This window comes from Heloderma suspectum, chromosome 4 (assembly GCF_057233095.1).
Source record: "Heloderma suspectum isolate Gila_16-S chromosome 4, 16-S_ref, whole genome shotgun sequence".
NCBI lineage: Eukaryota > Metazoa > Chordata > Lepidosauria > Squamata > Helodermatidae > Heloderma > Heloderma suspectum.
In genome coordinates this window covers 227,704,972-227,732,295 of record NC_139461.1, presented here as the reverse complement: position 1 = coordinate 227,732,295, position 27,324 = coordinate 227,704,972, and the positions used below count along the sequence as shown (strand labels likewise).

General features: G+C 40.7%; 1 protein-coding gene across 1 annotated transcript in view; it reads left to right on the top strand.

Annotated features, from left to right (window-relative positions):
* LOC146348183 (uncharacterized) overlaps positions 1–27,324 on the top strand; it is a 62,299-nt gene extending 34,975 nt beyond the window's left edge. Inside the window, exons 2-6 of the mRNA XM_084848264.1 lie at positions 13,752–14,999; positions 18,669–18,774; positions 22,511–22,637; positions 24,392–24,425; positions 26,621–27,324. Of these exons, the coding sequence (XP_084704390.1) occupies positions 13,886–14,999; positions 18,669–18,774; positions 22,511–22,637; positions 24,392–24,425; positions 26,621–27,099 (1,860 nt within the window). The 5' untranslated portion in view covers positions 13,752–13,885 and the 3' untranslated portion in view covers positions 27,100–27,324. The remainder of the gene's footprint in view (positions 1–13,751; positions 15,000–18,668; positions 18,775–22,510; positions 22,638–24,391; positions 24,426–26,620) is intronic.

Genomic DNA, 27,324 nt, shown 5'->3' with positions numbered 1-27,324 from the left:
GGCATAGTAGCCCCCTAGAAGGGGATTACATCTGCCCAATGTCAGAAAAATGGGTGCAGGGTTTATATTTTGATTTTCTTTTAAAGGGAACTGCCAATAACATTTTAATTCCTTGGAAAAATTGGATAAACATTTCAGGATTCATTGCCCCATCAGAGGAGATCATGTCTACCAAATTTCAGAATGATAGCCACAGGGATTTTTGTGCAAGGGTGGCCTTGACATTTTGAGGTCTCCAAAAGAGGACATACTTATCTCCCTATGTTCCATGTGGACCATTGTAATGAAAATTACAGACAGCCTAGAGGTGTCCCTAAGTAAGAAACCAGCAAAGTTGCAGAAGGATAGGTGCAGCAGTTCATGTAGAAGGGGAGTTCTCCAATTTGCAGGAGGGAGTGGTTTGCTTTCCCTTCCATTCACCCCTTCCCCAATAGTTTTTGGGTAAATTTGTATGAAAATGCACAGGTCATTAGAGGTGTCCCCCAGGCAAGAAACCTGCAAAGTTTCTGAAGGATATACATGCATGCAAATTCAGAATGACTAGAATTTATTTACATTTCACCAATGTTAGCAGCAGGGGAACATGGGTGGGAAGGCGCTATCGCACTCATGTCCTGCTTGTGGGTTTCCTATGGGCATCTGGTTGGCCACTGTGTGAACAGAATGCTGGACTAGATGGACCTTGATCTGCTGCAGCACAGTTCTTCTTATGTTCTTAAATAGTGAGTACCTCTGAGCGTGTGCAAAGTGTTTTTCTTTCACCACTGAGCACTTACATTCTCCCCCTACCAATTCTCCATGCAACCATCCCTTCTCATCGTACCATCCTCCAGCAACTCTTCATCAAAACAGATGTCTTGTTTTGTGCAACTCTCCTCTACCTCCTCCTTGTTATGCACAAGCTCTCATTGTATCTTCCTCCCCATAACTTCATTTGTGCCAAGACTTCACCAGGATTCAGCCAATGTGTCTGTTTTCAAAACTAGGGCTAAGTTATGGAGAAACTCTGAGCATGTACTAAGTGCCTTTTCCTCACCACTGAAGCTAGAGTTCATGCAAAAAAAACCCAAACCCACAAATGACAAAACATGCATAAGACTGAGCTGAAAGGGTAGTCAATTCATTAGACGGAATTGGGTAGGCGCTGTATTAAGCTTGCAGTACCACGCTTACAACTCAGGACTTATTTTTGAGTAAACATGCAGAACATCAAGGTGCAAACCTCCCGGCAAAAGTAACTTGTGCTGGAATCCTATGCACACTTTCCTGAGGTTAAGCCTCATAAAACATAATGGGACTTCTCAGTAGGCATACATAGCATTGCATAAATTAGAAATATTTACCTCCCCTCCACTTAAAAAACAAACCCCAAACTCCTATTTTTTAAATTAAAGCTTTCTGTTCATAGAAACATAAGAAGTTGCCTTAGTCAGACCCTGGGTCCATCTAGCACAGAAATGTTGAAACTGACTGACAGCAGCAGCTCTCCAAAGTTTCAGGCAGGATTCTTTTGTAGCCCTACCTGGAGATGCTGGGGATTGAACCTGGGACCTTCTGCATGCCAAGCATGTGCTCTGCCACTGAGCTACAGCCCTTCCTATTGCTGGATAATGGCAACTGACAAACAAAACAGCCCCAGATTTGTTTCTCTGCAACCATGTGAACCCCCTCTTCTCAAAGACTTGAGTGAGAAGGAGAAAAACCAACCCTCCTGTCTGTTTGTATAAAGTCAAATACAGTTCAGAACTTCTCTTGCCCTCTGAAAGGATTATCTTTAAGAATTCCCCAAGATATGCGCTGGGTGGAATAAAAGAGAGAAAGAAAGAACACGATAGGGGAGGGGAGGGAAGAAAAGAATGGTGATTGGAGGGGGAGGGGATTTCCTAAGCCAAGTGGCTCCTTTCAGAGAGGTAGTACTTCAGAGGTATTTAGGAGACTGTGGAGGGTTTGAAAGGATTGCATGTACTTAAATTAACTTTGTGAGGTGAGGTGGCTGAGGGCTTTTTCTAGCTTTTTTAAATCTCTAGAACCTATTTAAAAGTCCCAGCAGTTCCTCAATCATGATGCCACATAGTCCTATCCCTCCTTTTGGAATAATTTGAGTCCTACAACTATTTAGGAGAAATTAAAGTGGAGCGGGAGAAAGAAGTTTGTGGAAGCTGACTGGATCCTTTGCTGTACTGATGCTCCTAAACTTCTGCAGAAGCCAAAGGTTCCAGTTTGGGGCAGTAAAATCAGATGCAGTGTGAAATACCAGTATTTCACATGGAGCTCTTTCTTCCCTTCCTTCTCCCTCTTCAAAATTTCACTGCAAGCAAGTTCCCAACACTGGGCATGTACGAGCAGAAAAGTAGGGGAAGAGAGAAAAAACAATGAGCAGGCTGAAAGGAAAGGTTGCAGTCTCCCCTCTAGTTTAAAAGGCAGGTGCATTCACACTAGAGTCCCTATTGGTCTGCCAAGGGAGTGTTACTAAGGCCTCCTAGTAACAGCAAGGCTACTAAACTCAAAGGGAAGAAGCAGGCTTGTATTAAGTAGGGATGTACACTGCTTCGGATCCGGATCTGAATTCTGAACTGAAGCAGCGTGATTTGGAACAAATTGGTCTGTATCTGAAGTGGGTCTGGATCGGTCCAGATCGCTTCAGATGATTCTGAAGCCCAGACAGCCTGTCTGGGAAATGTAACAATTTCTTTAAGATTAGAGAAGGGGAGAGGAGGGATTGGGAGGGGGGAAGTGAGCCTTGGCAAGTGAGATCTAACTCCCAATAGGGCTGAACTTTTAACCCAGCAGTTTCCAATCGCAGTGGAGTGATTGAGAGTGGGCTGTAATCACTCCTCTATAAAGAAAGGCTTCAATGTTTAGGCTATTTAATTTAGAAGTAGGGCAAATAATGGGGTGAGGGGTTATAAAGTTATATGGAGTAATGAAAGTGGAGCACTACAATAAATAAGCTGAGTTCAGTGTGACTTTTTCCCAGGTAATGTGTATTGCAGCCAAAGAGATGTTTAACTTTTTTTCCCCCTTAATGAGGAGCCTCAGATAATCCAGTGAAGCTGAATAGTGGCAGATTCAGGAAAGACAAAAGGAAGGTACTAGTTATACTTCAAAAAAACCTACACCAGAGATTAGGGATAGTGACCTCCTAATGGTCACCTTAAACACCTTCTGATTAGGATCTCTGATCCCCTATGTGACTTGACAGTTTTTACCTTTTGTTTCAGTCTTTGAGAAAAAGGAAAATTTATGCATGGCTAGCACTAAAGCCACTGGACCTAACTGTCTGAACTTTGGCAGGTTTAGTCAGCTCCATAAGGGCTCCCAGGGCTCCAAATTCCATGCACTTATGTGGAAGCACAAAAGAATTATAGCTCTTTGCTTTAACAGATTTTCTTGAAAAAAGTCAATTTTAACTGTGACTAGCACAAAAGCCACTGGACCAAACTGGCAGAAATTTTGCAAGTTCAATCAGCTCCATGCAGGCTACCAACTTACATGTATTCATAACACAAACTTTAAAAGGTATGGCAATTTCTGTTTTCCAATGCAAGTCAATGGGAAAATGTAAAAAAAAAAAAAAAGCAATTAGGACAGCTCAAACAATCTGGGACACAGAAGATCTGAAGCCCATGCCCAGGTGGGCTCTCATATAACAACGCCCCTGCAGAGGAGTTCAAACATGCTGGCTCTCTCTACACTGGTAGTTTGTGCTTTGTTCTTTTGTGGCAGGGCTGGCCCTCTCATGAGGCAGAGTGAATCCACTTTTTCAGGCAGCGCTGGCAGTGGGAAAACAGCAAATTGCACACTCTCTCCCACCAGGAATAACCCCCCCACCAGCAACTCTGGAGAACCTCACCAGCTGCTCTTCCACTGTGACACTTGCTACAGAGGGAGAGCTGGTCCAGCAGGGCTTTCTGGAGCTGTCACCCACCCAGAGCACTCGTTATAGTACTGCCAGGCAGGTGGCAGCTCTGGAAAGCCCCACCAGCGCTGCTCTCCTGATGCAGCCTGCAGGGCTCTCTGTAGCAGCCACCCACCCTCTGGCTCCCTCTGACAATGTCAGAGCGAGCCAGACGGAGGGCAGGCTCTCTATAAGAGCTGCATCAACCAGCAAAGGCAGCCGGCACAGCTCTTCAGAGAGCTGGCCAGGCCCAAGTGCATGGTTCTGAGGGGGTCTTGGCCATGACTGGCTCTCTGAAGAGTTGTTCCAAGCCAGGAGCCCAGACAACAATGGGGTGAGGTGTGGGACATGTGGTGGCAGTGACAGGAGTATGGAACGTGTGGTGGCAGCATGGGATGTGCAGCTGCAGTGGCTTGGGGGTGCCTTGGGCAGCAATGGGTGCCAGTGCTGTTTTGTGGGCGTCACTCTGACACCTTTGCTAAAGAATCCATATGCTTGAAGGCTGCCAAACCTGAGAAGAGACCCCTGGATGGATGCAAAGGGCTCAGAATCTAATTTTCTTCACTCCCATGTACTTCTCCCATTGATTAAATTAAAGGGGGTAGTTCCCATGGAACTATGATACTTGCAAAGGCCTATCAGACTGGCATGTCACTACCCAGCCAGCTAACCCATAAGGTGCCCTGTAAATTGGACAATCCAGAGCCTTGGTACTTAAAAAGCAAGCACCATCTTACTAGAGGCATTTCCCCTTCTCTCTCACTGGAGAGAATGCCTCTTAAAAGATGATGCCCTATACAGGTGTACATAATCTAAAAATAAAATATGCCTTTTGTTTCAGAGCAATTAATTTCACTCATATGCAAATATAATACTTAATCTACTAAAACTCATGTAATTAATCTACTAAGATTTCTTTAATTGGATGACGGCTCTGGTTATGATGGCAATGAGGACTGCTTTCCATCATGAAAACCCTTCTCAATATTGGACCTTCCAAGTGCCATTAATGTTTTCATAACCCCAAGACTAGTCACAGAAATGCACTTACACACTGAGAAACTTCTGGATATTGGACAGTAGACTGCAGGAGGTACAGGACAGCAGTAGTTTTTTAGGAGCGCATTACACTGGTGTTCCAACGTCTGCACTTATTGATTGATTAATTATTTTAAAATATTTATATCCCACCTTGAGCTTTTCTATATGAGGCATTTATTGTGCACTCGTATTTCCCTACATATGGTTGTTTACAGGTTCTTTAGACAAGGTTCTGACCCTCTAGTTTTGCTTCTGTTTTTAAACAGCACGTTTGGCGATTTTTTTTAGAGCAGGGAAAGTGCAGTATTATTTGTGAAAGTGAAAGAAAACACTTTTCCACTTGTGTAATTGTGCTATTATGCTATACCACAGTGCCACCTAGAGGCTATGTAGTGGAAAAGCAGGGAAATAAAATGCTCTTTATATAGTGCTCAGATCTCAATTTCAAATAGAAAGTAGATGCAGCTAATTAATAGCTTGTGTTGAAAAGCTCATTGTCCCTTATGAGTTCTAGGCAGCTGGGAGGTACTAAATTGGAGAACAAGAATGGCCATTGGAAACAATGGCAGCTACCCAAAATTCCACAGGGAATATTAACATGTGTTACTTATTGAGACTTCCAAGCTACCTCTAACATCAAAATTAACATTTAAAATTATAAAACAGAGCAAGATAAACCATTTCTATCCCTGTGATCAGAATATTTTAAAATCATATCAAAGCAAACGTAAAAAATAACATTTAAAAGAACAATATAAACTATCTCATTTCATTTCTATTCCTGTGGCCCATTTAATTTCCTTTCAAAATCCATTCCTTGCTTTATTTGTAGCTCATTTGTAGCTTGCATTGATTTCAATCAAGCCCATTCATCTCAATTGCCTTTTGCAGCTCCCAGTATTTCCTATGGACCTAACAGTAACTGCCGTTGTTTCCAGTGGACATTCTTGTCTGTCATTTTAGTACATACCTTAGCTGGTTTACAACAGGTCAATAACTGAACAATTAAAATCAGCCTCCCAATTTAAAACATTGCACTGAAATCTTATTGCTATCTAAACAAAAAGTAAGGTGCTAAATTACAGAAACTGGAATGGCTTAATCTCTATATTACTTAGAGCAGCCTTTCCCAACCTGGTGCTTTCCAGATGTGTTGGACTGCAACTCCCGTCATTCCCATGCTGGGTGCAAATGACGGGAGTTGCAATCCAACACATCTGGAAGGGACCAGGTTGGGAAAGGTTGTCTTACAGAGTGCCTCTCCATGTGGTTCATTTCAATCTTAATATTTGATTGAGAATGGACCTATTCAAATTGCCCGCTGAGTTTGAACAGAATGGGCCCACAGAGATGACTTAAGGCAGGAGACAAATTAAATTAGAGTATCTAGTCATTGTCACCATTGCATATCCTATTTAATAATAATTAATACATAGTTCTTAAAAAAACATGTTTATGTCCAAAATACAAAATTATAGGGATTCCTAAATGCAGAATGTCACACTGTAAAACTGTAATTATAATCAGGAAATCTGTCTACTTTTCAAAGAATAATTTAAAATAAAAAGCTTAATTTTAACTATTAAAAATAAAACCCAATTATTTCTCTAGTGAAGCTTTCACAGTTCCAGTATGTCGACTCAAATGATCTTCTATCTTATTGTTTGACAGAGCACCACCTTGTGGACAGTAAAAAACAGCTAACATATAAAACTGGTAGAATCCAATTAAAATAATCACCACTGTGCGGCTGGTATTTTTTTAAGAGTTCAAAGTGAATAGCATATGTTATATGTAATACTAAAGTAGCAAGGCTGTATAAGGAGCCTATGTTAAATGACCTCATTGGAACGCCTGATCTTGGTGCCATGTACCCTTATTCATATCTGACATGGTAAAAATGAGGTGGGGGGAATTATGTCCTACAAAAATGGAGAGAATTCTGCTAGCAATAAAGGAGCATACTATCAGTGCAATCCTATACATGTCTTCTCAGGAGTAAGTTCTGAGTTCAATGGGACTAATTACCAGCTAAATGTGTATAGGATTGCACCCTAATTCTAGATGACCAAGGAAAGTTTCTCACCAGTTAGGAATATTTGGGTATCTGTGTGTGTGTTTCACTAAAACCTTTCCCAGATGATACCACACAACAGCAATTGCCATTTAAGAAATTGTTGACACCTGTCTTACCTCCAGTGGACCTTTTACTACTTGTTGTGTATTGGGCAAGGCCTAATAGGTCTAGATAGACAGTCAAAATCTTTACATTTGTATAACCTGTGGAAAATAATCTTGATTATACCTATACCATTCAGTGGAACTTATTTACCACCATGTTCTGTTCAAAATAGTGTTAAGCCCTTCTTATAGCTGTACAGGAATTACCCATTTATTCAAAATCTAGACTGGCATAAAATCAAGGAATTGCAGGGGAAATAGCCTATGTCAATATGGCAGGGCCACAGTGAATTACTGCTTGCTCTTGGAGTGGCTGGGACTTTGGGGGGTATTTGTATTGGCTTTTCTTCACTGACTATTGGGTTTCCTGTTCGGTTGGTGGTATTTTTCCTGCATGAATAATTTTCCCTTGCACCAGACTCTGAATGTTATTAAAGGTTTTTGATATGCTGCTCCAGTTTGGTTGTATTAGCTTTACAGATGTGTAGTTTTCAAAGTACAAATAGCTTTACAGTGCAAACAATAATGTAATGACTTTCATCCTGTTCACACTTACTTGGGAGTAAGTTGATAATACAGCCTGTTATATTGGAGCCTAGTCCTACACATAGTAAGTGTCCTTATCTCCACTGAAATCAACCCTGCATAGGATTGACTTGTTAAATGAACTCCCATTGCTGTAAGACTATTGACCAAACTTCATCACAAGAAATGTGTGATTGCATTTCTATTTTTTTAAGTTAAAAAGACAGTAGAGGGCCCTGATCTGCACTGGAACTGCAGCACGGAGGAAAGGGGGGCTTCAATATCACCTCAAGTTGCTGTTTGCCCCAGGAGGAAAAAAATATGGGCACCCATATGTTTTTGCTCCTGGACAAATAGGAGCTTTAGGGCCTTTTTGTTGGGAAAATGGTTTGATGCAAAAGTGTTACCCCATCCCATTTCTGTGGTTTTAATCTGAATTTGGAGGCTCTGTGGGTGCCTTTTTTTTTTTAGTTGAAAAAAATGCAATCCCAATTTGTTGTCCTGTCTGGTTTGGCCCTTTGACAAAAGCTTGTACAAGCTCATGTCAACAGAATTTATTCCAATGCACTGCATGATTTCAAGCCTATACGTATTCTTCATGCAAGCCTTTTCATGATGGTGCCCCACTATGCAATCCTCCCAGGCAGGTTTGGGGAAGCTTTCCTCATTAATCTTTTTATTCTCTAAGGCTTTAAATGTTGGCTGCTGCTTTTGTTTTTTAAAATTTTATTTTATCCAGTTTTAGGGTGTTTCCATACATGCAGCTTCTAGTGCTTCCAATCAAAAGTCAGTGTGCAGCTATTCCGTCTTTTCCTCTTTAAATATTTTTTTGTGGGGGAAAAAAAAATAAAGATGGAAGAAGTGTCAGGAAAACACAGGAAGGTTACAAATGGAAGATGACAACATTGTCTGGACCCCTGTAAAATTCTGTGAATGAGGCAGGGCAGTTGTATGACAAACACCTCAGCTGGAAGCACTCTTCAATTGCTTCCCTTGACATAGCTGTTTAAATTGTTTTTATTGCTGTTTGTTATTTGCGTTAAGATTTTTTAAATTGTAAACCACATCTTAAATATTCTTAAGTAGAAATGTGATGTATACATATTGTAAATAAATAAGCAAAATACATATATTTTGTAAGACAAACAGAACAACTATGTGTATTAGGGATCAGTAACTTGAAGCCCCACAGCCAAATCATCAACAGAGACCAGGAGGGTGTCTCCACAGTTGATTTACCTCAAGCTGGCTCCTTTTCAAGGTCGTTCGGGGTGCCGGCCCGGGCACATGAGATATCCCAAAGGTATCCACATTGAATTACCTGTACATTTAGCCCTTCTATCTATTTCCTACCAACCAGGTATTTGTTGTCAGGATTCCTGTTCCTGCAGCCACAAAACCAGCTATCTAAAATCCGTCAAACTTCCCCTGAATGTTGGCTTCAGTGCATCCACAATTCTCTGCTATGGACCTTGTCCCTCATGCCATCAATGACCAGGTCTTTCCATTTCTCCCCAACATTTCCCAAACTACCAGGCTCCATCCATTCTATTGAAGTCTGAGTTTGTTCCTCCAGCCTGTGAATGTAATGAAGCAGTGATTCATCCAACCCCTTCCTACAGGAAAAAGCTGGCCTTATATTTGCATGAGGGTTTTATGGGCAAACTCCATTCCTTAAAAATCTGTTCCAGTGTTGTCTTTTGTTCTAACACTCAAGCCCTGTTTTTTTCCTTAGCTCGCCCCCCAGGCTGCCCCAGGGCAGTTTCCACTTTATTTTGTGGTATCTGGTATAGCTTAATTACCCTTTTCACACACCACCAAAAGCTAAAGTGTTCTCCTGTCCTGGCTCCCCAGAATAAGAGTGAACACATGGGGTGCCTGCATAATATCGTGATATAGAAAAGGGACCATAACTTTGCCTTTGGTGTGGGGGTTGCACATCCCCTGTATCCATGTTTCCTGAATCTCCAACCTCCCCCTCTCAGGGATAAACTAGACAATAAGTTAAATGAGTAGCATCTTGCAGATCCTACCTTTATTTTTTACTTTATTATGAGTGAGTGGGGCTCTGACCTGTATTGGACCACCACATGTGGGTAGGGGGTGTTAAACCTTCCCACCTAGCCACTTTCCACCCACTACATTCACTTCCTCCCCTGCATGGGGGCTAAAGAAAAAAATAAACTCCATTGGTGCCAAAAAAAAGAAAGAGATGAGGCACATGGAGGCCACAGGTTTGTTTAAATGGAAATCTAAGATGAGAATTAAAAGGATCCAAACACCTGGATAAATCAACCAGGTTTTATCTGTTTGAAATCCAGGAACAATAAATTTTCCCCTATGCCTTGCTCTAGCAATTGTATTGCCCCTTTCTTCCTCCTTGTTGGTCCTTGACTTCAATTGCTGTATGTTAACACAGCAGAAATCTCTACACCAGCCTAAAATCCCACATTTAAAATGGGGCTTTCTGCCTCCATTTTAAATGCAGGATCAGCAGGACTCCCTTTACACATGCTTCCTCCCCTGTCTTTCCCCGCTTATCTGGGTCTTCCATATGTTTCATTATGCAGCCGCTAGATTGCATTGTGGTCTAGCTCCTCTTATTGCGGGTTTTCCTTTTATAGAGGGAACTCAAGAGGAACTCAAGCATGGTAATTTGATAGCTCATTATCTCTGATCTTTTTTTAAAAAAATGGAATAAAGGTCATTTAATGCAGGAGACACCCTGGAGGTTGACGATATCATCTAAAGGCGCCGCAAACTTCTGTGCGTAACCAATCTCAGTAGCAGGATAAAAGCTCTGTGTGAAGAAGCCCAGAGTTTTAGCTGGAATAAGATGACAAGATACTGCAACTTCTTGCTTCTCTGGTGACTTTCACATAGCAGGCCTCCCGCTTCCACAGGCCCCTCATAGCTATTCTGTCCTTTGATGATCAGGTGGGTTCCTGGTCCAAGCTATTGTTTAGCAATGGTTGATCACCCTCTTCACAGAAAGAAAGCCTCTTCCCTCCTCTTGTTTCCTCCCTCTTCCTTTTCTTTTTCTTCTCCTTTCCCGAGCTACCCTTTATAAAAAACTGCCATCCTCTCAACCTTCCATTCCTCCCTGGCAACTGTTGCCATGGTTCCTCTTCTTCCCAATGTTCCATTTTCCTGGCCATTGTTACCTAGTAACAATGACTCCTATTTATCCATACCCCACACTGGGCATGGGAAAAAGCCATGCTGAGGGCTGGAGCCCTTATGGCCACATTACTGGTTCTGGTCCCAGTAACAGGGTCTCCCATACTGGGTCATCTACTTGTCATTTGGGAAGTGTGGCCAGGTGAGGACAGCATAGGGTCAGTGGGGAACGGGGTTTGTATACTGAAATGAGGCAACTCTTCCTCAACCTAGTTTTGAAAGGAAAAGTGTGAAAGCTTTGTGGCATAGGGCTTCTTTAGTGGGGTCGAGGGTTTTTTTAAAAAAATCTTGCCCTCCCAAGATTCTAAATAAACATGGGAGGGAAGATACTTTTGCTTCCAATTTAATAAGTACTGCCATTCCCCAACAATGAAAACAAACCTAGAGTCAATCCTTTGACGCTACAAGACTGGCTTTAAAATCTGAGAATTAAAGGGAACTTCATATTTTATACTAAGAAGAATCATAGTATGTTAAGAGTTGCACTGACTACTTACCATAGCAAATGCTGTGGAAAATAAACTGCCTCTCCTGTCGGGGAATTCATAGAGATATAATGTCAGAACTGATTTAAACAAGGAAAAATCCATTGCGATCCTAAAACATCCCAAAGGTATCCACATTAAATTACCAATGCATTTACCCTTTCTATCTATTTCCTACAAATCAGGGAATTGTTGACATTTTCCAATATTCCTTATAGTTTGGCCTTCCTCTTGATTTGGATATATTTTCATGGCTCTTGTTATGGCTAATTACAAATGTAGTTTATTGTAACTTTCCCTTAGGTGCTTGAAAAGCAAAGTCTCCCATTTAAAAGCTATCGAAGACCTTATTTCTCTTGTTAAAACTTAAAGCTACCAGAAGGTGTATCTATATAGGTGACAGGAAAGGAAAGAATCTAGTAGCTTTTTAGGCGTACAAGGAAGGCATATAGTCTCTAAGACTAGAAAGAACCCTACACTTCTCTAGTATGTAAATGCCATTTGACAGTACATACTGTACATTTTAAACATTTCTTACAGAACATTAGAGCCTACCCACAGCTATGGGAAATTCACCTGCCAGCATTCTAAAGATGCAGACGACAGCACTGTGAAAACAACATAGTCTCTCCTATGTTGCTCTAATGATGCAGTACATATCAGGAAAAACCAGACACAGGACTATGCGTGATTAACTAAACATCCTGAAGAAGTAAGCAGGAACAACAACGTCCTATACACGGCTAATTAGAAGTAAGTCCTATTGAGTTCAATGGGTCTTACTCCCAGATAAGTGGATGTATGATTGTAGCCTTAATTAATTAGAAATAAGCAAACAAGCACACAACTGTAAATAGGTCAAGTAATAATAATATAATAATATGAACACACAATGAACATAGTGGGTGTTAGTGATCTATTTAAAATAGATTGTTGTTGGAACAATATAATTATACATATGAAAAAATATGAATACAATTGTACGTATATTAGAAGATAACAGAAGCATCTGTATCACAGGTATATACATATAAATATTATAATTGATTCAAGGATCTCAAAGTCCATCAAAAAGTCTTACAGGAATCCGGTGTAATCCTGTTTCGCATATGAGTTGCTTCTTCAGATAAATAATAACGTCCTTAGACTCAACAAAAAACACTGTGGCAGTATTGTAATCTGAATAGTTTTTCGAAAGAAGCCTCTTAAACTTCTTTTAAGCTTGCATAGTAAACTTAAACTTCTTTTAAGCTTGCCAGCTTGCATTTCTAAGCTGGCATAGCTTGCATTTTATCTCATAGAGCTTCCCAGAGCTCAAACCACAGGCTGATAATTTCTCCTGCTGTAAAGTCAATGAGTTGAGTCGGCAGCTGCGTTTTTTGTTGAGTCTTGGAAGGACAGATACTGAAGCTGAAGCTCAAATATTTTGGCCACCTAATGCGAAGAGAAAACTCTCTGGAAAAGACCCTGATGCTGGGAAAGACTGAAGGCAAAAGGAAAAGGGGACGGCAGAGGATGAGATGGCTAGATAGCATCACTGATGCAATGAATATGGACTTGAGCACGCTCCGGGAGAGAGCGCAGGACAGGAAGGCCTGGCGTGCTATGGTCCATGGGGTCACGAAGAGTCGGACACGACTGAACGACTGAACAACAACAACAAAAGGACGTTATTATTTACAACTGTGGCCCTTTTGTGTACTTTGTAGCCTTAATTAGTCAGTTAAGATGCAATCCTATGGGTTGCACCCTCATTAGACAGAAACATCTGATCTCAGCAGGGCAGGAGGAGTGACAAGAGGTGATGTTTGCCGTCCCCTCCCTGCGCTTTTTCCTCTAGATGGGCCTTTGAACCCATCTAGAGTAGTCATGCTGGAAGGGGAGGCTGGGGCTGGCCATAGGAAACATCATATCCCAGCCTCTTCCCTTCCGCCCACCAGGATACTTCTTTGCAGACCTCTCCGAGGTTCTCCGAGGCCACTTTTGCAACTTGGAAAGTAGCCTGTCCACCTTCTGTGGTCGTAGCAGTGTTTATGGCCTCAGAGGGAGGACTCTGAAGAATCCTATGGTCCGTGAGATACTCTCCTGGGATCATAGGATTGCTCTCTCTGATTAATTCATTAAAAAACTAATCTGACTAAAAATGCGCCCCAGTTAATCAGGTAGTGGATTAAAAAACATTGCGTATAAAAACTGCAGCACCATCTTAAAAGAGACATTCTTTCTTCTGTTGCTTGTAAAGAGGAATGCCTCTTCTTAGACAATGCTTGCTATGACACCTGTGTGTATCTTCTAAAAGAAAAAATGCCTCTTCCTTCAAATACTGTTTTTATTCATATGAAATTTAATTCTTAGATTATGTTATGTATTTATTATATTTATATACTCCCTTCCCTCCAAGAACCTCAAGGCAGCGTTCATGTTTCTGTATTTCATTGCAGGCAAAAGCACAAGCGTACAAGTTTCAAGAAAGCATCTAGGAACAAATGAACTTGTTTTGAGAGGAAAACATAATTTAAGAAACATACTGAAGAATATTCTGAAGAATGGAACAGCTGAGGATTATGAAGTGAAAATGAGTTGGCACAGTACATTTAATGGTGTTAGAAAGAAATCTGAAACTAAAAAAATTGAGCAATTACAAATTATGTATTTTGAAAATAGACATAAATGCATAGGAACTGGGTCACCACGGGGTTATATAGCACTTCAAACAAATATTATGTTGAAAGTTGAAGAAACGTGTCAAGAGACTTTGGAAAGTATTGTGGTGTTAACATTAGTAAAACAGAATAAAATAAGCAGAAAAAAGCACACTGAAACTAAGATGTTACAAACGAAAAAATATAAGGATAACACAGATAGAATATTAGCTTCTATTACAGAAAGGGGATTTTCTAATGCAAACACAAATGCTTACAATAAAGATCAGCATAGAATGTTTATTGATAGAAAGAAGGCATTAAATGAAGAAAGGAAAGGCCGAAATATGGGATTTAAGAAATATAGTCTGTTGTCTAGATGTTTTCAGCAGGAAACAAGCTTTCTTATCAGAGAAAAGATCAAGGTGCAGATGCAGAAAAAAATAACTAAAAAATCTGTTAATGAAAATCAGAAGTTTCCATTTGTATATGCATTTACTTACCAAAGAAGTCATGATAGCATACAGAAGATATCGTCAGCACATAAAACATTGTTGTCTAATGTTCAAGAAAAAAAACTGTTTGCATTTCAAAGAAAAACATACAAAAACAACAAAATAATAAGAAAATGGGCAAGTATGCTCAGAGCTAAAAAAGAAAGTAAATCAGGAGAAAATGGAATGGGAATATCAACAATTTACTGTATGGTATCTTCCATAACTACCATTCCAGCCATTAAAATTGCCATAGGTGTGAAACATGAATTATTTAATTCAGAAATGGATCAAGCAAAGGCATCAGTCTACATGACAAATATGCTAAAACATTTCATGCAACCCTCCCAGAGAGTAAAAAAGAAATATTTTAGTCTTGCTCAGAAGGGACTTAGACTTTCAACTCTGAAAGCATTCATGGTAAGAAAATGTCTTGATAATGAAGAGAATTTTCCAACATTGTTATATCTCTATAAACACGTTTTTAATGGGCCGTCGGTTGTTGAGAGAACCAGACGATCAACAGAAGACAAAACTGTACCAATATCTGTAGGTACGTTTATTTTTGGTGTTGTTTATGCTATAAATTACATATTTTTATATATAATTATTTTGAAACAATTAAGGCCACAACCTTTAATTGATTAGTTAGTTAGATTTGTAGGTTAAAAAACTTTTCAATTGACTAAAAAGGAACCACTGATTAATTGGGCAATAATTTTTTTTAATGTTAATTATTTTTAATACTTTTACAAAACTGTAGATGGCAAGCACCATTGTTGAAGGGGCATTTCCTCTTCACTCATACACAGACAGAAATACCTCTTTCTGAGATGGTACCTACTGCAACATATACATGCATCATCTAAAAAACAAAAGGAAAGATGCCTTTTTCTTACAAATGATTGTTTGGTCATGCACACTTATGCAGATTTCATGTTTGTATTAAATGATTACACAAAACCAGTTTGATTAATTGGCTAAGGCTGCAATCCTGTACACACTTACTTGGGAGTAAGTTCCATTGTAGTCAGTGGTATGTACTTCTGAGTAGACATTTATAGGATTGTGATGTAAAATTTCTTTGATCAGATGATAGTCCTACAAAGAATGTTTACCTTATAAGATTTTTTACTTTTTTTACTTGTGGAAGTAAACCACAGTTGTGAATGACTAAGGGGCTGGCTTCATGGGGGATTTCCTGTGGTGTTTTGAGGTCATTCATGGTTAATGACATCGTTGCCGCTGCGATGACAACCAGCAGCTTCTGTCTTGAAAAGCCGCATTATCGGAAAGTCGTTTACTCCATTTTTTTTTAGTTAAAGCAGCTCCCAGGTGGTTCGGTTGCAGTGTGCTACATTCCTCCGCATTAATTCCTGGGCATGCCTGTGTGACATGGCTGTGACCTAGCAGTGAAGTGGTCAAGGGGTGGGGCTGCCCCTCCCACCCATTCACCTGTTTTCCCCATTGGCACTACTATTCCCAGTAACTAGAGTAACTAGCCTGCCTTTCCAACTCATCAAAGCACTAGAGTGCTCTTTTGAGCTTTCAGAATCACACTACACTTCCTTTTTGCCAGTGAGAGTAACTAGCCTCCATTCCCCATTGAGAGCTGTGCTTATGCACTTCTCAGATGTTGCCTTAATTTGCTTCTCTGATGTTGTATTACTTCGCTTCTCTGATGTTTGTGTACTCTGCTTCCCTGGTGCTTACAGTAGAAACAGATTGGAAGCTATAACTCCATGACAGTTTGCTTGAATGGGGTGAAATGGTGGTGGTGGGATGCTCTCATGGGGAGCCTTCAAATGCTGCACTTGATAATTTGGGATTTTGTCTTCTTTATGGAAAAGTGAGCATTTCCCCCTTATCCTCCCATTTTCCCCTATTCAGCAGTTACCTCTGTTCCTTTTAATTTTTGCTTTGCACATTTGTGCATTTTTAATGTGCACATTTTCAGAGTTGCAAACAGGGAGCTTTTACTGGCATTAAAGAAACGTGCATTAGTGCTTTATCGCAGTAGCAATCTACCATGGTATCAGGATCATGGGAGCAGAGAAGCCTGTCATTGTGAGCTGGGAGAAGTGGCCAGAGAAGGAGAAAGGGAGGGTGGCGCTATAACTCCCTCACTGTTTGCTGGTATGGTGCTCTCAGGGTGAGCCTTCAGATGCTGCACTGGATAATTTGGGATTTCAGTTTCCTCATGGAAAAGTGTGCATAAACCTTCAGAATTGTGAAGTAGTTACTTTCCCATTCATAATAACCTAGTAGCAGGGGGGAGCCTGGACAGGGGTGGGAAACAATCTTCTCTCATTGGTTGAGCAGCTTCAGTTCTACTCCGCCCACCCAACCCGGAAGTGTGTTGATTCCAAGCGCTGTGTGACCCATGAAAAGTGGGGTTTTAGGTGCGGTATACTCTGCTTTGCTGGCCTCGTGTGTCCCTGACAGACCAAAGCTGATTTCCTGAAAATGCAGAGAATACCCTGATGCGCTTCTCCTTCCGTTGTAGTGTAGATGGCCCCTAAGATGGAAAAAGACTTCATGATTATTTTGCCTGTTTTGTAAAGCCAAGCATGCACTCCTTAAAACACTGTGTTCTGGTATACATACAGATGATTTCTGTATCTCTTCCTTTGCCTCCACAAACATGAAGCTTCAAAAGAGTAGGGACTGGGTTTATAATTTAGAAATGGTTCATTCTCCATGCCAGCTCACATATGGATTTCTAGTTCAGCAGCCAGCTCTAACACTTGTAGAGTAAGGCAGTCACCTTAGGTCCCAGATGCTGGGAGGTGACATCAAGGTGTTGGAGGAGAGATCTGTGGGCCACATGGCCTACTCTGTGCACCCTAATCTGGTGGAAGATGCTGTCTCACTGCCAGAGTTGAAGAAAAATTCAACTACCAGTCCAGCCAGCTTGGAATGGGAGGGGGCACCATATTGTCTTTTGCCTCTGGAAGCAAAAATTGACTTGAATCCTAAGTTGCTTCTTGGTCATGTAAAGGTGGTGTGATGTCTGCCGGTTTCCCCTTCCATCAGCAGCCTCCCGCACCATATCCCTTGCCAGGATCACATTTTTGGAAGACATAGGAAGCTGCAGAAGGAAGGGGGATTTAGGAAAGCACCATTCAGTGAACTCTTCTGTTCACAGAAGGAAAGTAAGGTCCAAGCTATTGTATTTAAAGGATCGCTTGTTCCTACATAGTCCTGCCTGCCCCTTGAGACTTTTGAGATAGGCCTTGTTATGCATCCCACTGCCATTGGAAGTGCAGTTTGTTTATCTTTTATTTAGAATATTTAAATACTCCTTATATTCTAAGTTTAGCTAGTGCAAACTGACATATAAACACGTTCGAATAAGTTGTTTACAATGTCAGCTGGAGTGGGCTTCCACCCTATTATAAAGGAACAGACTTCCTCACCCTACGCATGATGTCTACTCAGGTTCTGGCTGACATGGTCTCAGCAATGGGGCAAAGAGCAACCCTCCCCTGGAAGCACCCCCTCCCTTCTGGGTCAAGGCTCTTGCCACACAATTATTCTCACAGAAAGCTGGCTTGTTGGCAGTTAGAATCTTTACAGAAGGGGGCTTGATGGAGTTTCTTTCTCTCGCACCAGTGGTGATTCTGACCCTTTTGGACTTCGTAGTGGGGAAAAGAACAATCCTTCTCTAGAAGCATGTCCCTTGGACCAGATCTGAAAGCAGAGTATATAGCAATGTCTGGGCTGCTCCCGCCACACAGTTCTTCCTACAGCTGGTTGGTGGGAATGTGGAACAAGGCATTTTTGGTTGTAGTGCCCAGACTGTGAAACATCTTCTTCTGGGAGGCTTGTCTGGCCTCTTTAGATGTTTAAGGAAGGCTCTTATTTCAACAGGCTTTCCATATTGGCTAATCATCCACCCTGACTGGCCTTTGCTGTTGCTTTTGCTCCTATTTGTTATGTTGGTCTGTTTTTTTATGTTACTGTTGAATGTTCTATTTTTTATTTTGTCAGTTTTTAAAAATTGCTTTTTTGTACGCAGTTCAGCACTTATCTCCCATCCACTGTTCCTTCACTTTAAATTGCTCTACTCCACTCTGCTTTACAAATCTGATCAGATTGCATGGATCTGCTAAAGTATGGTTTGGAGGATATTACACATATTTTAACCATCAATTATAATAAAGCAAATGCTGGATATGTAATGTTTTAATATTAACTTTTACAATATTTTTCTATTTAGATTACTTGAGGCATTTAACCTCTGCTCTTATAGCAGGTGCTACTATTTTTGGAATCGCTCTGTTTATTTTGGCATTAGGAGCAGGTTACCTGTACTATAAAAGAAGGTAGGCTTAAAGGTTTTACTATTTCTTCTTGTTAAAAATATTCCAGATGGTGTCTTTTAATTATTTCTATGATTAATAATTGTATGTGATTGATTTGTAAGCTATTTAAAGCCCAGTATGTAACTAATTTAAGCCACTGTACAATCCTGGTCCTAAACTAACTTATTTAATAATAAATGTCACTGAAATCACTTGGATAAAGTAATGTTTTTAGGATCAAATGTGATTTAAATTTGATGGTAGATTGGTGAGCTAGAAAGCAGTGATGGTCTAGAAAATTGTAGAATGTTGAAGGTTTGAGGTACAAAATCACAATTTTGTCACCATGTTTCTTCCTTCCTAAGTTCAAATAAAATGAGGTGACTTGTCAAAGTGGGAACAGTTACCACTATATTTCCAACAGTATATATTCAAAGAGGGTATATGTTGCAATCCTGTATCTGCTTACCTGTCAGTAAGTCCCGCTGTAATCAGTGGGAATTACTTCTAAATAAACATACATAGAACTACACTGCTAGGGTCTTTCTAGGCTTTTCTTTAGACAAAATAAGGTCACAGTCCTTTGGACTGTGCCCTCACCGCTTGGATGCCCCCGATTGTAGGGGCTCCTGAGATTCCTATGCCCTCTCAGGCTGAAACCAGCAGGACAGGAAGAGCAGCGAAGGTGATTGTTGCCTCTGTGCCCTTCAATCTCCCATATTTTCAGCCTGTCTAGTGAGGGCACTTTGCAGGGGGAAGGAAGGAGGCTGGAGGAGGCTCAGGATAACTGGTATCCTGGCCTCTCTGGTCTCCTCCCTTCCCCGCCCACAGGAAAGCCCCCTTTCCTCCTCCTCCTCTGAGGTAACTTTTCTGACCTTGGAGAAGCAACTGGCGCGTCTCTGTCCATGCCAGCTCTAATGGGGAGGAGTCTGGGGTCGGATCTCCATCTTCCCCTTCCAAGATCAGAGTGCTGTCTCCAACCTTGGATGATTTTCCAGAACCATCCTATGGTCCCTGGGATGCTTGCCCAGGGACCATAGGATTGCTCTCTAAATGTACAATTTTATTCATTTGTTATAGAAGATGAGGATCTACATATCTTTCTTCAAACTTGCACTTCTGTTGCAGAAATACAACACCTTCTTAGCTTCAAATATTCTGTCTCTGCCTCCCCGAGTTTCACATCCATTTTTAAGGTGCTATTTTTTAATTATTATTTGAGCTCTCTCATTTTATGGATGAGTGTTTTTGCGTTGTACCACTCAAGTGCTCATGTAATGCTTAAAAGAAAGTTGCGAACATCAGCAAGGCTACCACTGTCCTCCATCCCGCACTACTATCTGCCATTTCATAGAGCTTTTGCTTTCTTAACCGTAAATGTATATGAGAATTATGCACTTTGTGTCTCCAGCACTAAAATGCACACCTTCCTGAATTAATAGAAAGCAAATAGGAGTGTGGCTATTTCTTCACAGAAAGGCTATCTCACTGGCAGAAAAACTAAGCCTCTTCTTTATTTCTTGGGTGACAGGATATTGCAATAATGTAACGAGATAGCCCTAGGGAAGGCCTATACAACTTATAACCCACCATTCATCTGCAGTCTCTCAGGCAGGGAACAAAACCAAGAGGTTTATCAAGCCCCTGGTAAACCTCCATATATGGCTGGTGGGCTGTGTTTGGCTTGGTGGAGCACAAGTTGTGTAAGCTTGCCCTAGTGTGAACATAGCACTAAAAACAAGTAGTTTTTTTTTTTTTAAACCCATCTAGAACAGCCTTCCCCAACCTAGTGTCCTCCAGATGTTTTGGACTTCATTTTCCCTCAGCCCCAACCAGCATAGCCAATGGCCAGTAATGCTAGGGGTTATGGTCTAAAACATCAGGAGGGCATCAGGTTGTAGAAGGCAGATCTAGAAAGATCCTTGTTTTTGAACAAATGGGATGACTTGTGTTGCATGCCAATATGGGAACCATTTTTCATATGCACAGCAGTCTCAGCAGTCTGAATCTATATATTATGCAGTGCGTTGATCTATGAACTAAGAATGCACTCTGTAAACTAGTGCTGTGCCAAAAACTCTTCCACATTTTTCCAACCATTTGCATTAAATTTGATAGAAAATAAATTGCTTTTGAAAAGAAATGTGAAGGTGAAGAAAAGTTTGGATAAATTCTCATGGGTTGAGTTTGGGGTTCTTGTGCTTACTGTCAGGGTGGACACTGAGCCCATAGAATCCCAGAGTAGTTCTGATTCTGAGGAAGAGCAGTCGCTCCTGGGAGGGGAGCGCGCTCCTCTTTCCCAGGGCCAACAGCTGACGGAGATTCCTCCCACCAGCATTCGTAGCTTAGATAGCAGTCCAGGGAGTAACGGAGCGCGGATAGCAGACTTGGTGGATGCGCGACGCAGACGCAGAGAGCAGCGCCAGATGGAGGGCGCAGAAAGGAGGCGTAGTGCCCGGTTGGCGCGCAAACAACGGCTGCGCCCAGAGGATCCAAGGGAAAAGGGGAGGGACTGTCCCTAGTCCTTAAGTTCAGGGGTCTGCCAGTAATTCCCTTTCAAACGGGGACCACCTGTTCCAACTTAGGGCATAGGTTCAGTGCTGCTCAGATCTAGTTGCAAACGGTATAGTTGTTAAGTTGTAAAAGAAGAATAAAGCTTTGAAAGGAATCCCTTCATCTGTGTCTGGACTTGGCTACTGGATTAGACTGAGAGAGGCCTCCAAGGAGCCCTTGACACTTACCTTACTTATGAGGTGGCTGACAATTGTGCACAAGTGTCCTGTTTTTCATTATACAATCAGCTTTCTGGCCTGTGGCAGCCTGCAGCCTCCTTGGCTTCCCACACTTCAGTTAAAGCCCAGGGGAAGACACTGTGAGGTAATTCTTCCCATAGAGCTTTTTTCCAATCAGGAACCACAGGCAGCCAACGGAGATATGTGTAATAGAACAAAAAGAGATACACAGTACCCTCTGCCACCTCTCAGTGATTAGATAGGCTCAAAAACACCATCAAAATAAATTCAAAATCAAAATGCCATGAGAATAAGGCAGAAAACAAAAATCCATTAGGAAAAAGAAAGAAGCTGTGCTACAACCCCTGACAATGGTGAGCCCTACCTGTGAGAAACCATTGGAGAATTTCTCCTCCCCTTCTAGAAATTTGGTGAAATTGTCCCCCCGTTTCTCTGGCCACAAATGGGGTGGATAAATTTGAGAGGCTATTTGCATGAGCAATATAAATGTACTTAAGTCTCCACTCTCTGCACATTGCAATCCCCTGCCCCCAGATTGTTCCCCGTGCTGCCATTAGGCTTTTAAAGGCCTCCTATTGGGTCCAATGGGAGGCTTTTTTTTCAATCAGGATGTTAGATTTTTAAAAACTTTTATAAATTACTTTTTTCCTAACTCAGCTCACTAATATGGTATCATTCAACAAATTCAATAAAGTGGAATTCTAGAGTTGTTCCGTAATGAATTATCTTGATTATTGTATGACAGTTACATGTTTCTATCAATATAATTTCTACAACAATAATTTGAGGGGGATACCATGCTTGCTTTGGACCAGTATATTCAAATTATACTTTAAAAAAGCACCATGTGTTTTCATCCATGTATACTAGCAGAAGGTAGAAAACTAGCTATTTATTTGCGTTTCATATTAGATACATTTGTCATTTAAATTCAGAAGTTCTCACAAAAGGGATCTTAATTTTCTGTATATGTAATCATATTTATATGTTAAAATGTATTTCAGGCAACTTGGTCAATTTTTTGACACTGTGCTGAATGGTGGGAAATCCAGAAAAAGATCTAAATCCATTGATTCTCAATCTTATACACCTATTTCTCTTTCACAGAATTTTCATTTTGCAAAACCACAGGTAAAATATAATACTTTTCTACTAATAGAAAATGAACCTCTAGTATATGTTGCATTTCTTTAGACTGATACTGTTTTGAGGCGAATTTAATACCTCACTCCTAAACATTTGCACAAATTCACGGGAGATCATTGGGTGGATGGCAGTACTGGGTCATAGACAGCCAAGTACATGGGAGCTGAAACCGCAGCAGGTGAGTCCCAGCTGTACAGGGACTGGAGTTGGATTGAATACTGGGGAAGATGTACAGGACGGACAATACAGACCCAGAGCCAGTTGCAAGCCAAGCTAGAGGCACTGAAAAAGGGGAACATGCAGGCAGAACAGGTAAGCAAAATAGAAGAAGAAGCTGACTGGGAGGGGAGCAGAGAAACACCAGAGGAAAAGGCAGGTTGATAGAAATACCTGGAATGTCCAGTGGTAATGGTACAGAAGAATCAATTACATGGGTCCCAGTGCTAATGCAAGGGCACTTCCTACACTTGTCTAATGCTTGGGCACTAAGATCTTAATCAGTGCTGCTAGAATAGCTCTGGACACACATCTATGCCTTGGGTCCCCAACATGGTGCCCAAGGCAACACACAGACTGGCTCCCTGCCCGGCTCCCTGCCCCTCCTGATTTTTTAAAAAGTTAGACTTTTTTAAATGAAAAAAGTGTGCTGCAAAGTGAAGTACTGGCCCCCAGTGTCATGTTTATTTCTAAGAATGCCCACATGGGCCCCAGAGTCATTCTTAGAAAATGAAATGGTGGGTGGCTGCACCCAGTGCTTTGTTCTGAAGTGAAGCCCAGCTGCCCAGAAAAAAAGAAAACAGGTAAGCTGGGGGACTGGTACAGAGTGTCCTGCGGACTAGAGGGGATGGTGTGGAACAAGGGTTGTAGTTGTTGTTTTGTCAATGCCATGTGTGTGCATTTTGCCTGGCCTCCTTTTTTTCTTTTTGATGTTTGTGTATGTTAGTGTTTCTCTAAGCCTCATCAGTTTGCCTTCTGTAAATGCGTTTTTCGTTTTGCTTTGTCTGGGCAAATCTGTGATTTGGCAATTGTGGCACAGACTTTACCACTGTCTTGTATTCAGTTTCTTGGCCATGTTATTTGCCTCTGAGCCTCATCAATGTGCTTTCTGTGAAATAGGTGTTGGAGTAGAAAACGGAGGGTTCAAAGAGTAGTTTTGTGTTTGGAAGCTCAGCCCCCCTGCCCCTCTGCCTCATTCTTAGGTTCTGGGGCTAGTCACTAAACAATGTTACGCCAGTGATTTATGAAAAATCCAGTGGTTTATAGAATGTCATGTTAACATCTGTCTTCTCAAACAATTATGCTAAAGTTTCTGAAAGCAACAGAATGACCACGTCCCTGCAATGCTGGTGTAATACCATGATTTGTGGTGCTGCGGTACTGTAGCCATTGTTCTGTCCAACTGTAAATACATGTTGCTTGCAGAACATCCTCTGCTTATTCAATAAGCATGTGAAAAATCACATGCATCGGTGCCATTAAATACACTTTGGAATTTTATTCTGTCCAGATTGCAGAATATAAAGAGCCCTATAGTTCTGGGGAAACATGAACTTTTAGTAATAAATTGTAACAAAATAATTGTCTGTTAATTATCATGATATCTAATTGTATTAATAATGGACAAGCCATACTTAGTAACCAGAGCATTGCCAACATTTCTTAGCATAAAGTATGTTATTATATATCACATTTAAATATAATGTTAATGCTTTGATAATCTTTTCCTTTATGTCTGATAGGAATCAAGGAAGAAACCAACATCACTGTCAATAGGTATTAAAACGTTTTCTAAGAATACTGAAAGCCATTGCAAACTAAAGAGAAGAAAATACCATGTTCAAGCATAAATTGTCCATACTTGTTTAGCTCACAGCTTTCTCTTATGTTCCTGCATTTTTCCATAGATTGCCTGCTCCTTGTATTGTGGATGTACTAATCTTTTCCATGGCTATAATCTAGATTAGCCTTCCCCAACCAAGTGCCCGCCAGATATTTTGGACTGCTAATCCCATCATTCCCAGCCAGTATGGCTAATGATGGGAATTGCAGTTCAACACATCTGGAGGGCAGCAGGTTGGGAAAGACCGATCTAGATAGTATTGGGCGTGAGGCACCCATTATCCTGCCTCAGAGTCTTATTTAAAAGGCGCCCTTTGAAGTTTTCCCATCTTTAAGAACTTTACATAATATTTTGCAATGTTTGCATCAGAAAACCCACTTTTGTGTGGAGAAACCTTCCATAATCCTTTGAAAAATGCCTTAATGTACCTGTAGCATTGGTTTGATCCTAACAACCATGGACAGAGTTTAACTCAGAATAGGATATCCCCACCTTCTTTCCTTTGTGGTCCCTATGCCCCTGAAAAGTCAATGCTGAAGGACAGTAGGTGCTGCAGAACAGCATTCAGTGTGGTGTATTGTGTGTGTGGGGCGGGGGGAGGGGAATAATGTAAATCAGAGTCTATGCTCTCTTTTTGCAAATGGAATACCTTCCACTCATACTAGGATCCAAGCCTATATATCTTTTTTTGAGTCCAAAACACATTCTATTCCAGTTCTGAGTACAATTTTCTTACTAAGTACAATACTCTACACATTTGTGCATCTGTATATTATTAATTATTACCGGTTAACTGTAAAGGCCTCCCCTGTTACTTTAGTGTGGTTTTTTTATCCCAGCCAGCGGTTCCTCTTCCATCAAAGCTCATAGGAGCATAAGTATTCAGGCAATGTCTGTCCACAAGAAGGGGCTGTTACACAGAGACCATAATGTCTAAACTGCAAAGTTTATGTTGCATGGATTTCCTTATGAGGAGCGGCTAATCTTGCTCTCTTCACAGAAAAATTATGTACAGAAAGAAATAATATATCAGCTCCCATGAAAAAATAGGGTGGGCCATTAGTATTTAGATAATTCGATTTCCTTTTCTGCTACGTTCTGTAATAGAAACTTCACAATTAAAGTATTAACAAACTTGTAGCATTGGGCAGTGTGTAAGAACCTGGATGAGGAAGTATGTATTATACTTCAGATTTAGAACATAACTTGTATTAGTTCAATACCATATTTCCTTTTATTCTGGCAAGAGGAGCTTTCAGCAAAGAAGTTGGCATTTTGATTGACTTTTGTTATCCATGTGAAGTATGTCCCAGTTCAGCTATAACAAGCCTTGGGCTTGCACTCTCTTTGCTCTCCTCTCTTCTCCTCTTTTGCCTGGCAAAGGAAGAGAGACATGGGAACTTTATATACTGATATTTATATACTGATATATTTATATACTGATACTTCTAATGCAACCGCAATATGAAAAGCGGCGTACAACAACTAAGCTATCACAACTCTTTAATGAACAGCAATATAAAACAACCAACACAAAATAGATCCAGGCTCAGCAGATAAAAGCATTATCTGCCTGACAAGGCAAATGCCCGCCAGAATAATAATAATAAGTCTTTACCGAATGGTGAAAGATAGCAAGGGAGGGGGCCAACTGAACTTTATGAGGCAAAGCATTCCATGTGTTCCAACCAACCATATGCTCCTATCATAGGTGGGATACAGGGAAGGCCCTTTCCACCAAATCTTAGGGACCAGGGAGGCTGATAGGGGAGGAGGCCACCCCTTAAATATCCTGGATCCAAGCCATATTGTTCTGATATGTTGCTGCTGAATTAGTTGAATTAGTTTTGTTTCTTTATTATTTACTAATATGATTTTATTTTTTAAAAAAAGTTTTACTAGCCACCCTAAGGGTCCTTTTCATGATAAAAGACATAAATGAGTCTATAAAATAAATAATAAATTGACAAATTGCAGCACAAATAGCATATGTGTAGAATGAGTTTTGAAATAGTATACATGAATCAACGACACTAACATTTTCACTATATTTAATAAAAAATATAACCATGTATTAAATTTATAAGTCATGCACTTCTAATGAACAATACCAACCTTTTTGTTACAGCTGCTGGAACTTGCTCCAAAGAGAAATCTGATTTTGTTACTATAAAAGAAATATATTACAGTTCTGATACAGAAGGCAGTTCAAAAATGTCACCCAGAAGTTTGACTGTAAGATCCAGAGCGTACGTTTTTCCATCTGGGTCCAGTGAGAGCATACAGTCTTTCTGTGATGATGGATGTGATGTTTCTTCTTCACAACTTTCCTTATCGGCAGAAATCATCACGGAAAATGGGAACTCAAATCTGCCTAGCGCTACCCCAAAAGAAAAAAAAAGGGTTCTTGTTGCAAATCCACCAGACCACTGTTTATGTCATAACCCAGAACATCGTACCTCTAGAGGTGTGTTACCACAGCTAAAAGAAGCAACAATTTCAAAGTCAAAATCTGAAACTGAAATCATAAGACCTTCTTCTAGTTCTAGTAAAGTATCACGTGCAGTCCAGTCATTGACCCATATTTGTATAGTACAAAATCCGTGATCAGTATCTGTATGTCTCATTGAATAGTTTTAACTAATATCACAAATGTTGATGACTCTAATTTTTCCCCCAAACAGCAAATTCTCTGAACAAATATGTTTACATGAAGCAATGACAAGCTGAGTTTTGTGTCAGAAAAAGCACCAGATAATAGAATGTGTCTCAACAGGTTTTTAAAAAATGTATAGACAGGGCAACATTCTTTCTCAGAAATTAAATCTGACT